This window comes from Chelonia mydas, chromosome 10 (genome assembly GCF_015237465.2).
Source record: "Chelonia mydas isolate rCheMyd1 chromosome 10, rCheMyd1.pri.v2, whole genome shotgun sequence".
NCBI classification, from domain to species: domain Eukaryota; kingdom Metazoa; phylum Chordata; order Testudines; family Cheloniidae; genus Chelonia; species Chelonia mydas.
This window is the reverse complement of record NC_051250.2, coordinates 79,776,742-79,789,683: the sequence shown is the minus strand read 5'-3', so window position 1 is coordinate 79,789,683 and position 12,942 is coordinate 79,776,742. Positions and strand designations below refer to the sequence as shown.

General features: G+C 48.9%; 1 protein-coding gene across 1 annotated transcript in view; it reads left to right on the top strand.

The window, feature by feature from the left end:
• Positions 1 to 12,942, top strand: part of ITGA11 (integrin subunit alpha 11) — a 151,775-nt gene that overhangs the window by 128,827 nt on the left and 10,006 nt on the right. Inside the window, exons 23-27 of the mRNA XM_007059502.4 lie at positions 611 to 700; positions 6,606 to 6,696; positions 7,664 to 7,777; positions 9,358 to 9,444; positions 11,693 to 11,803. Coding sequence (XP_007059564.1) covers positions 611 to 700; positions 6,606 to 6,696; positions 7,664 to 7,777; positions 9,358 to 9,444; positions 11,693 to 11,803 — 493 coding nt within the window. The remainder of the gene's footprint in view (positions 1 to 610; positions 701 to 6,605; positions 6,697 to 7,663; positions 7,778 to 9,357; positions 9,445 to 11,692; positions 11,804 to 12,942) is intronic.

Here is a 12,942-nt window from a genome sequence, read left to right as displayed (position 1 = left end):
AATTATTCACTCATCAGGAGGCTTTTACTATGTTGTTAACCAATTGTAGTTGATAAAATAATAATATTTGGTTAGTCATTTTGATGTGAGAAGTATAAAATGAAACCGTGAATTCACATGACTGTGGCTCTTTGGGGTAATGTTGATTGCTAATTTGGCTCCAGAACCACTGAGGTCTGAGTATCCCTGCTCTAGAGTTTAGGGGGAGCTTAATTCTTTGCAGCGTTTGTGCATCATGCCGTGTCAACAATAAGTGCCTTTTTATATGATCCTATCCCACCTGCCCCGCCTGGTGTAAGCGCCAAGGTGAAGGGCCTCTGTCCCCTGTCAAAATAGGCACAAGTAATTGCAGAATGTTGTTAATCTCATTCCCCTGCCTTCCTAGAAATTCATTGCACAAAATCAAAGCAGTTCCCTCTATTGTTTACCAACTCTGACAGTTCGTACGTGAAGAAATGGGCCCTAAGAAGGCCTTGTCAGCAGCTAGGGGCCATCGTCCCATTTGGACTCTGTGCTGTGGAGTCAGCAAATTAATCCTCATGCCAGGGTGGGCTGTTTCCTCCACTGTGTGGAGTGGCCTAAATGCTGTTTTCCTTTGCTTGACTTCCAGTGACAGCGAAGAACAGGAAAGTACCAAAGAGGATAATGCTGCTCTCCTGAATTTTCACCTGAAATACGAAGCCGACCTCCTTTTCACCAGGTTTGTGGTCATTGTGGCGGGGGGTTGATGAATTGGTCGCTGAGCAAACCTGGCCCAAATCCTGCAGCCCTTGTTCAACCATGATACCCACGACTCCCAGGGCTCCACGTTTCCCTGCCTGGGGGGAGGACGCTGAGCTCATGGTTTGCCTGGAATTGTTCCATAGAGATGGAAGGGCTAAGACTCAGCTCACTAAACTGGACTCAAGGGTCTCCATGGGAAGGCTTCTTGCCTCTGCACTTGTGTCCACACGACCGCAGATCCTCTGCCCCGCAAAGTGCTTCCGGGGGCTGGGTGTGGGGAGCTCCGCAGCAGGGAGGGGTGTCCTGGGCGAGGCGCTCTGCAGGTTTGAGGGGAGAGAATCTGGCATGGGGGTGGCCAGCCCATGGTGACCACCTGTGTTAGATGGGAATAAGGGGAAACCACATGAAACACAAGGGACAAGGCTTTATTTTAAGGGCTTTTTAGGGAAAAACCATTCCCCACAGCGTATCATGTCTTTTTTCTCTGGAGTGTCCATTTCTACTGCCCTCAGTTATACAATGCAATTATCAGGAGCTTCAACTGAATGTTTAAAATGGTACTTGTGATCAGGTTTAATACATTTCAATGCATCTTCAAATAAGGGACGGGTGGTCCCCCTAGCACAAATCAATGAAATAAGGGACCGTCCCTGAAAATAAGGGCCAGGTGGTCAACCTAGGCTAGTCCCACCAACAACAACTACCAGCCTGTAGAACGGGAACAGCTACAGCTACCCTTGACTGGCTTCCCTGAGCTCTAGGAAAAGAGGGGAGCATGCCACAGAGGCGTGATGGATCCGCAGGTGCGGGCACCACTCTGCATTTTTGCCCTGGGTTAGAGCAGCAGGGTTTGTGGCTGCTCTTGGAAAGGCGAGAGAAGAACACAGGTTGGTTTCGAGGAATGGCTCCTGGGTCACCCTGGCCAAGCTCTCTTGCAAGAGAGGATCCAGCTCAGCAAGTTGTCGGCGCTGCGGTGAGGGTGTCGTAATGCGGCGTAGCAGAACAGGCTTGGGAGGCAGGAATGGCTGACGGCTACCAACGCCGAGAAAACGAAGGGCTGCCGCGAGCGAGGCCAGAATGTGCAGCTGGCGGCGGCTTTGGACACCCGCTTCTGTGCGCACAGCTGCCCTCTCCGGCCAGCCCAGATGTGCGGGTGTTTGTGCAGCTGCGGCCGGTTGCACAGGCAGAGAGGGACGTGCAACAACAGAGGCTGCACGCTCTGCACGTGGCATCCAAGCCGCCAGTGTCCAGTTGCAAGCCTTCTCTGCGATACCATCTCACCACGCAGTGCCTTTGGGCGTCAAGGAGCCCCAGTGGGGTGGGGGTTGCCCCCTACCACGCCCTGGTGAAAAGCCTGTGGATAAGGAATGGAAATGCTTGGAGGAGGGTCTCCCCACACCTGCCTTCCTATGCCTAATCCTGCACCAGACTAGTCAATGGGTGTGTAGGCATTGCCTCCAAAGGGGGCTTGGTCAGGCCCTTAAAGCGGGGTGGAACAGGGGCGGATCTCTGTGAGGGAGCTGTGGGAAGCCATGGGTGGCCATGGAGTTGACACGGAGGCACAGATACCGGAAAGGACCCCCAGCGCTCCTAGCTGAGCATTTACCCGGTGCTCATCACTGCAGCGGGTGAGCCCTGCAGGACCCAATGCCTGTACCATACAAGGTCAAACTACCTCCCACACAACGATCCAAGCTGTTGTGAGCTGCGGCACTTGGGCTAAAGATACCGTAGTATCTTTCCTTTCCTCAGTCACGTGGGGCGGGAGTTTTCCTTATCAGCAGCGCCTCTGTCACTACTTGCTTAGCTTTGTCTGAAGGGCATTTCCTTAGCCTGTTTGGAAAAGAAGCCCCATCTGGAGTGAGCTGTCGTCCACGCTTCAGAGAAATCTGCAAAGGAGATTTTTGCTGTGGTGCTATCTGGATTGAATAACAATGGTACAAACGCAACTCCGTTTGGTAGCATCAAAGGGGCTACCGTTCAGGGCTACAGGCTTTGGGTTTTCTGCTTGCCAAGAGCGTGCTGTAGTGTTACGCCTGACTGGAGCGCGATGCGGCCGTTACTTCTTAGCTCCATTTCCAGCACTGCCCAGTGTATGTCTGAATCGGGACCCTTTGCATCTTGCCGAGAGGACCAGGCTTTCCCTACTGATTCGAGGGCCACTGCTGTAGCAGCTGTTCCACTTGTTTCGGAGGGGAAACGCAGCTATTTCCCTGTAAGCAAGCAGGCCACAGATTGACAGCGGGAGTTTGCCATGGAGGAGTTAACACACTCTTACCGGGTTCTTTTTCCCAACAAGTCATTTCAGTTAGGGTTTCTGGGGTATTTAGATTCCTGCTTTCCACCCGTATTTTTCCTCCCAAGGTGAATCTCTTTCCAGTGACGTCATTATGCTACATTATCATTTAAAGATTACAGTCCAGTTTTCTTCTACTGTGAGGCGGCCTGGAATACAGATATAAATGAGGCCAAGGTGAGAACTCACCGACATTCCAATGCAATTCATTCTTCCAGCCAACCCCCCCCCGAGCCCTGCTAAATAGATCTCATGCAATATTTCATAGCAGACTGATTAGACATATTCCATATGGCATGTGTTTTACGCACAGGAAGGGAAAGCAATCTAAACAGAAGTGATTTGTATATTATTTAAAATCTGGATTGTGGGTGTTAAATGTTTTTAATTCATGTGTTGTCGAAAAAGACTAACTCACACTGTGGTAAATACAGTATAAATGAGAGGAAAAGATTAGTTTACACATGAAAGGAGATGTAATATGAATGTTCATTTTTGAACACACATGTTGATTGCATTCATAAGAACGGCCACACTGGGTCAGACCAAAGGTCCATCTAACCCAGGATCCTGTCTTCTGACAGTGGCCAATGCCAGGTGCCCCAGAGGGAATGAACGGAACAGGTAATCATCAAGTGATCCATCCCCTGTTGCCCATTCCCAGCTTCTGGCAAACAGAGGCTAGGGACACCATCCCTGCCCATCCTGGCTAATAGCCACTGATGGACCAATCGTCCATGAACTTATCTAGTTCTTTTCTGAACCCTGTTATAGTCTTGGCCTTCACAGCATCCTCTGGCAAAGAGTTCCACTGGCTGACTGTGCGTTGTGTGGAGAAATACTTCCGTTTGTTTTAAGCAATTCCTCATTGTAAAGTATGGGTGCGATGCCCAGGACTGGCCACAGATTACAGCTATAAACACACTATAAAAACACTGAGGGACAGCATTTGTGAACTCTTTGTGTCAACGCTCAGCTACCCCGCTTCAGCCCAGGAGCACTGGGTGCAGCTCAGCAGAGGGAGGGGCAGAAAGGTGACCACCCAAGTGCTCCCTGATCTGGGCCAGTCTCCCAGCATAAATCAGAGCAGTCTTCAGGGTGTTCTAATGTACAGTGGCTGCAAATGCCTACAAGGAGCTGTTGTGGCAGCCGGGGGCCTAGAGAAGGCCTGGAGTGACCTCCAACCCCTGCAATAAGGGTGGTGTAGGAATTACTAGTCTGGCTTTGTGCCGTGGAATTTTTCCTATGGCGAGCCGGCTATAGGGCCGCTGTGTGCCAGCAGCCCAGTGTAAACAGCCATGGCAGAGCTCCCCAAAGGTGAACACCTTCTCTGTTTGACGGGGGTTCCATTAAAGCCCTGGCCATGCGACCCGCTTTTCAAATTCACTAGCCAGGTTTACATTCACGTGCCACAGGTTTGAAACCATGTGTAGCCCAACCGGCGGGGATATTCACTAGAGATCATTAAAATGGTCTTCGGGAGAGAGCCGTGCGGCTCTGACAGGAAGGATGGTCTAGTGGATAGGGTGTTAGTCTAGGAGTTCTGGGTTCAAATTCAAGCTCTGCCTAAGGTTTCTGCTGTGATCTTGGCCAAGTCATTAAGGGTCTGATTTTTTAATGTATTTAGGCATCTATTTCCCACTGAAATCAATGAGAGTTTGGCACCCGAATATATTTTAAAATGTGCCTAAATAGCTTTAAAAATCAGAGCCTACTAGCCTCTTATGAGGATAACACTGAAGATTGTGAAGCACTCAGACACTGTGGTAATGGGCACCAGATAAGTACCTAAGGGTACATGTACACAGCAATAAAAAACCCGCAGCAGCACATCCCAGAGCCTGGCTCAGCTGACTTAGGCGGGGGAAATGTGGGCTGCGGGGTTAAAAATAGCAGTGTAGACATTCAGGCTTGGGCTGGAGCCTGGGCTCAGAGACCCTTCCCTCATGCAGGGTTTCAAAGCCCGGGCTCCAGCCAGAGCATCTACACTGCTATTTGTAGACCCACCCGCGTGAGTCAGCAAACCTGAGCCTCGGGACTCTGTGCTGCGGGTCTCTTATTGCAGTGTCGCCCTCCCCTAAGATAAGGCGACATGGTAACCCTACTTTAAAAGGAGTTTCACTGACATAACCCCAGGGCAATTTGGATGTATTTGCTTTCCCACAATAGCCAGCGAAAAGCCACTGCCTTGCAATGGAGCATTTAATCCCCTTTACTGTGGCTCCCGTAGAAAAGCATTATTTTACGTCGTCTCGATGACAGCTTAACTATTTTCCGAAAGGGCTCAGCTTTCCACTACTGCAGACTAGACTTGAGCTTTGGTTTTCAGTTGAGAAAAAAAATATGAAGGAAACATCAAACCGAAGTCCCTCGGCAATAATGCCACTGTGCTCTCTAACGCTCAGTGGATACATGTAGAAATCGAGTGTAAAAAGCAATGAGGTGACGGGCATTTCATAATGTTTTAACACACAAACCTGCGTGTTATTAAGTATGTGTGCGTGTGATTTCTTTAAGAGAAAAACCACTTACTGGACACAATAATGTTTCTAGCATGTGTTACCAACCTCTGATGTGACTTCACATCCCTGTGTCTGGACTCCTAGTCATAGGATTTAAAATAATCTCACCCCCCACCAAAAAAAAAAAAATTTGTGCAAGAGAATGTGCGGAGGATTTTATGCAGCATGTTAAACCAATGTGTCTCCTGGGTGTGAATGCAGAGTTCAAGGAGAAAAGTGAGCTAAAGTTCAGATGACAATTTATTTACACGATTAGCAAAACGCAGCATATATAAGTACATTCCGTGGCTGCCCCCTATCCGGGCTGTAATTTCTAACAGATTTTGGAATCTTTCTGCGATTTCTTATACTCCAGCCAGTGGGGCCCAGCAAGCAAAGTCACTTTATTCCTTGTGATTTATGGGACTGTTTCTTTTCACTCCAACAAAGATGCAACTGCCAGAACCACCCCACGAGCACCGAGAACAAAAATGTTACTCTCTGGTCCCACTAAAAAAGGAGGAATCTTTCAAAGCCATTGTAAGTTACTTGTTGGCCAAAGGCTTTCTGCCTGTGCCCCAGCACGCACACACAGCAGTGAATGCAGAGCTGCACACCGGATAGCAGAGATTCCTCAGCTGTGGTCTGTGGCAAGCTGGCTGGTCACATGGCGCTGGCTCCTTCCTGGGGGTTCAGCTTCTAAATAGTTATTTGATTAGTTGATTTATATTTATACACCATTGATATCAACGTCCAGAATTCTTGTCGTATTGGGCCCTGCCTATGATATGTATTAGCTAGAATAATTAACCAGCTTCCTATATTAAAGTGATACAGATTCTGCCAGTGAATTTGCTGCTGGTGAAACTAAAGTCTAGCACACCAAGGTGCCAAGGGAGCCTGTCCACATGGTCCTGCCCGGGCACCTCACTCTGACCCGGCCCCTGCCGGCCCTCGAGCGTTTAGCACCGTTAAACACTGGGTGCTGTGGCTCCTGGCTGATGAATGACGGGTGCTAGAGTCCTCTTGTTTCTGATTGGTTGTTTTGCTGAGACGTGACGCGCCCTCATTCGTTGTCACGACAGGAGTTCGAGTCTGAACTATTATGAAATCAAGTCAAACAGCTCCCTGGAGAGGTACGACAGCATCGGCCCTCCCTTTCATTGCACATTTAAGGTAAGGCAACATTTTCAAGTGATGGGTCAAAATACTTGCCTTGTGTAGGCCCATGGATCAATCTTCAGTTAGCCAGGGCGCTGCCTGGGTGCTGGCACCCAGCACAAGGGGGACTGGCCTGGCGCACACCGCGTCAAGATCAGGGGAGCCCTGGCTGAGCGTTGGGCCACCTCTGACAAGGGCTGCGTGGTCTGAGGCCAGAGCAGAGACTCAGCCTCGCCATTAGTACACGGTGCCCGTTTCTGACCTGAATTGCTCCTTGCAGCTCGCGATGTCTGTCATCGCTGAAAGACGTGAGAAGCAAAGATCTGGCAGGGTAAAGCCTATAGCCTGGAGGAAACTGTGGCTACTTCTCTCTGGAAATGAGTTCTCCTAACCCAAGGGCCCTCCTTCACACCAGCCCTTCTGGCACCGCGCTGCTTTTGGGGCAGATTTTCCACGTGCTGGTTTGGAAAGCCTGCTCCCCGCTCGTCCCAGCATACTTCTGCTCCCCCACTCGCCAGGCTTCAGAGCCCAATCTCCTCCACAAGCCGTAACATCGGCAGGGCTGTTTGTAGCATGGTAGCACTATCAGCCCAGGGTGGGCAGCTTGCTGCCGTGGGCTGTGCAGACACCTTCTGTGCTACAGTGACCGTCTGCAATGTGGAAAGAATAGCACTTCCCTACCTCTCGGGGGTGCTACAAGGACATGATGACCAGACATCATGGTAACAGGGACCAGATAAGGTCCTAAAAGAGAGAGATGATTGATTTTACTACCACCACACCCTCAGTAAACAACCGGTTGCCTCACCTGATAAAAAACGTAGTGTTCCAATTTAGGTCCATCTCACAACAAAAACCCACCAGTTATCCCTGAGCAAAGAGCTTGCAACTGACAACTTGCTCTTTCTCACCTGGTACAAAAAGGTAATGCTCCTCGAATGCTGATTCCCTGCGTTAAAACAGTCTCTTTTCCATGTTACAGCTGCACAATCTGGGGTTCTTTCCTGTCGATGGTGTGACTATCAAAATCACAATCCCAGTAGCCACAAGAGGAGGGAATCGCCTTCTGCTGCTGACCAACTTCATTGTGGATCAGGTAGCAGTTTTGAAAACTTCCACTTTTGGAATGGTTCCAGGAGCTGCCCTTTGAAATATTTCCTTTATCAAGTCTCTTACCAGCGCTACTCTGTGCTTCCCAAATGCTTAACCGTTTCCACTCAGTCCGTGGGGATTCACAGTAGGCAGCGAGATGAGGCTATAGACCTCCGTCCCATATATAGCCAGGGGACATACTTTCATGTGCTCTAGAAAGTTGGTAGATGCTGTTATATTCATATCCTGGTAGTGGGTAATTATTTTCCTTTTGTCAGTTCACCTTGAGTGTTAATAGTCATCTTCTCGCTTATCTGAACCCAATTATTTAACTCTTTGGCTCTTCCGTACACTCATGGACTTCTTCCTTCCACATTCCTTTGGCTGGGAAAGTGGAAAGTGGTAGCAAGCCACCGGTTTAATCCGCGCCTTGCAAGGACTAAACCTCCCACTAGCATTTAATGACTTCTTGCTGGTCTTGAAATGATTATGTTTTGACTGGGACATCTGCTGGAACCTGAATGACCACAAAATGGTGAGAGAGTTCAGGGCAGATCACTGGGCACCTTGTGTATAATTTTCCCTCTGCAATGGAGCATATTTCGCGCTCTCTAAGAAAAGACAGCCTTGTCTGAGAGACGGTGTGTCAATGGATATTTTAGCTTCAATACCTGTTTTTGTAGTCACAGCCCTGGCACACTTGCCCTATCACACACACCAGCACACGTGGACAGACGTGGATGTCCCAGTCGGCGGGAGGTATTACTGATATAGCTCTTGGGAGGACACAAATTCATCTTCCACTTTGGGACTATACCTCCCACCGCCACCCCGGGATGAATTTTCGTTAGTAGAAAAGAAAAAATCTTCCATGATCCTCGACAAACCTGTGAAATTGAATTCAAAGCCACTTGTGGGTCAAGCTCTCCCAAAGGGCTTACTCATAGCTGGCTCATTTCAGTGAGACTGTCTCCAGCAAGGAAACAGCTCCTGGAAATAACTCTATGAACTAGACAGGGTTGAGGAGAGCTGTTAACCTTTCAATTAACCTTTTAATTAAAAATATATTAAACATGTTAATTAAAAATGAATTGCTAGTAGTGAAAGCCACATGCTGTCCATTATAGCTTGCGTTTCAGATGCTCCTTCTTAACTTCTGATTTCAGGGCTAAACTTTCCATGCCTGAAGATCTGTGACATTTGGGTACCTAATGAGCTAAGAGACTTGTTCTGTGGCCACGACTGACCATGTTGTTGTTTTCAGACAGTAGCTGTCATTAGAGAATAAGTTTGTGTCCATTTTCAGATGTGAATGGATAACAGTAAAACTCTGGACTCATTGAGAGAGAGCATTTCCATGCTTTATTGCTCTCGACACGTTAGATTAGAGGAGAAGGTTTAGATAGAGAAACCAGCCTTCTGTGACACTTGTCACAGACCCATCCATGGACTCTGTATAGTGGAAGAGCAAAAATAAAACTGCCCTGAATATGGAAAGCCATGGGGTGTGTTTGTTTTGTTCCTTTGGGTCAGTTTTAACTTGAATTTCTTTATGTTTAACTGAATTTCTTTTGCCCATTGAAGGAAAACATGACGTGTAATATCTGGGGAAACAACACTGATTACAGAAGGACACCTGCTGAGGAGGACCTTTCCCGTAACCTACAACTGGTATGCCATTTGCATCGGCTTTTGCCTACCCTCTTGTCCGGGCTCTGTCTCCAAGGCACTCCTGCTCTGTCTTTGCGATTGATACATGTCTCCAAAGATAGCGTGACCCTTGGGCTGAATGAAAGAAAGAGCAGAAGGGAGAGGGTGATCCCGTATGCACACAAGTTCTGGGGAAGGCCTCCTGGCTGTGAGAAATGTGCACTGTGTAATTGGCCAGGGTCAGTGTCTCCATTAAGGCCAGCCATTATTCAGGAGGTCAATGTCCAGTCCACCCACAGACCTTGTCTCTCCCCTTCGGAGGCACGTGCCAAAAAGCATCACACTGCTGACATCTGGGGCAGTGCTGGGCTGCTGGGTCAGGTGCAGTTTGTGAAAGCCATTTTGATGGTGACAAAACGACTCTTTCCAGCGGTGTGTTTGGTTTTGGTTAGAGATGGACTCAAACTGAAAACACCAATCTGGGTCCCAAGCCCCCCACTGCCTGGATGCTTTGGTTCAGCCCGTTGTACAAATCAGAACTGTCCGCTGGCTCCATCTTGTCTTCCCCGTCACATGGGAGCTCCTCACTCTCTCCTTCTTCCAGACCCTGCACGGCTCTGCCCTAGCCTACATCTCTGCTCTCAACTTTCTCCTCCTCCTCATCAGCGCCCTTTTGTATCACTGCGCAGCTCCATGTAACCACTGTGGAATTAATCCATCTCCTCCTCACCTCGCTCTGTAGGGTTTGTCCACTTAGGGAAGGGATCTCGTTTGTTCTGTATTCCGTATATTGAAGGGCAAGCTGAACCTGATCCAACCCGCCTTGAAACTGGCAACATTCCCATTCGCTTCTGTGAGAGCAGGCCCAAGGCCCTTTATCAACAAATAACAAACAGTGTGTTTTGTACAGCACCTGGCACAGCAGGGTCCCGATCCTGAATGGGGCTGTTACCTGCACAAAATTCTCTCTTACTCACACACTCTAGGGGCACCCACCTTTACCCAGTTCCTAGGGCTCAAGGCGTAACCTTCTGCGGGTTTGCAGGACCTTTTACCAGTGAAGAAGCCTTACACAATAATATCCTTATCTTCTATTTATTAACAATTACCAAGCAGAATACACATGCTAAGCATACAATGCTATGCTCACCAATCCTGATCAGGCAGGTGGACTTTCCCTGTTGGCCAGGCAAGGTCATTCTCGTCTGGATTCTGGTTGCTGCACGTCACGGTCGTGCAGAGGATTCTTAGCAGTTTGGATCTTAGGCTGTGTCTTGGAGGTGAATTCTTCGTCGTCTTCTTCTTCTTCTTCTTCTTCCAGGTCTTTCCCTCTTCCTTCTCTGCTGGTCTCCTTCTTGGACCCCAGTTTATATAGTGAAACTGGAGTCCTGCTTAGCTATTCCTGAACCAATCATTATCCTAACATTTTACTAACCAATCCTAACATAGTGTAACAAAATTCTCTAACCAATCCTACCCCATCACCTTAATTAATGTATTATGTAACAGACAGAAACAATCAAAGAACCAGACAGAGCTCATACAGACAAACAATAGGGAAGTGGGGACCATAAAGATAAAACAATAAAGACATGAGGATTTCACAACCACAGCTATTGATAAGTGTTTTCTTGCCAGACAGGATGCTATCAAACAAAGTTTTCTTTAACCATCTTAAGATCTGTTTCTTTATCTGGTGATGGTGGGGGCCATTAGGACCGGGTGTCCTTCTTAACAGCCAGATATTACATTGTTTTAATGTCTTTAGATGGAATATGAGGATGTGACTTTCTGCTTCTTAGCTAATGCCTGCTGCCCTGCTAACATGGCTGCAGACAAAGGCCTTAGGTCTCACAATATGGCGACAGGGAAACCACCTTATCCTTACAGGGCCTTTGGGGCCTGTGGCAAGACGTAGCATAAAATAATAATAATGAGATGGCAACATTCAGAGTCTGGGTCAGATTTCACCCCTCCCTCTTCCATGCACTGAATCCGAGACTGTTCAGATCCAGGATTACGGCACAAACCCAGGCTCTCAATGCTGCTGTTTGATTTCAACATTTTGGTTCTTGTTTATGACCAGAAAATATTTCCGCCTCCCTTTCTCTCCCCGAGCGTGAAACGAGCCAATCAGAGCTGGGCTGCAGTGTCTTTTCATTAGTGCCAGGGGAGCTATTTCTTGAATTATGCTCTATCCGGAAGGAGAAGGGAAGCCTGGCCACATGTGACGGTAACATCAGCGACATGCAAACATCTGCTTTTTCAGAACCACAGTAACTCGGACGTCGTGTCCATTGACTGTCATGTGAAATTAGCATCCAATGAAGAAATCAGCTTTCACTTACGTGGCAATCTGTGGCTGGAGTCGCTGAAAGCAGTAAGTACCGCAACCGGCGCTGTGCCGTCAGACAGAAAGAGCCTCACGGCGAAGCGTTGCAGGGCAAACAGATTGGTCTTCTCCCGAGCTTTCTGCCTGTCCCAGGGAGCACAGACGATGTGTTCAGCTACAATTAACCCTCCATCCTAATCTGAAATCTCCTGAGGCACCTCACCACGGAGAATGTAATACTGAGCCTTACACTGCCCGTTTCTTCTTCAAAGTGCTTTGCCATCGTTACCTAGTTAATCCAACACCTCTGTGTGGTGGGTAGAGGCTGAGGTCTAGGGCTCACCTTATGGCTGGTGTGGACTGGCCCAACTCCACGAGGTTAGTAGAGATTCCCCTTCTCGCCCCAGATCTGAATGTGTCCCATAGAGACTAGGGGACACTGATGTCAATAAAGCTCTGCTGATCTACACCAGCGGCCGGTCCGGCCCAGGCCACGCAGGGAGGATAAGAATTCAGAGCTGGCGCAGGGCTTACAGCCCAGTTCTTCCTGAGGTTCTTCCTGTGCCCCACCCATCTCCGCCGTTCTGTGATGCCCGCGTGCTAATATTCATTCCCCATGATGCAGCAGGTCAAGGGAGGTGACACCAGATCTCATTTGCTTCACCTTCAGCCTAGCCGCCGGGCTCATCAGCCAGGGCAACTCGGACAGCCAGATTGGTCCCTAGCCCAACATTACAGCCCCTCACGTTAACCAGCAGGGTCCAGCCTCACTGGGACGAGTCCAGGGGCCTGGGAACCTGTCTCGGGGAATGTGCACTGGGGCATGTTCTGGGGGTGGCGTCTAGGCAGCTGCTGAGCATTTGGACTGTGTCTGAGGAACAGTAAACTGCCTGCAATTGGGTCAGCAATGAGCTACAGGGCCTTGCACCGTGACAGCTCCAGCGGGGGCTCATAATGACCAAAAGCTGTTGCCATCTGATGGCCATTCAGAGGCCTGTATTACATGTTTGGTGGTCTCAGGCCGTATCCCAGTGGACGGTGCCCACCCCACAAGACCCACCGTTGCAGGTGTTGACAATCCCCCGCTAAGACCGAACTAGCCTCTTGCCCTTAAAGGTGGCTCCTCTAGATTCTGATGGGGCACATTGGCTGGGCTGAGGACACTTGTCCAGTCCCATGCAGAGAGC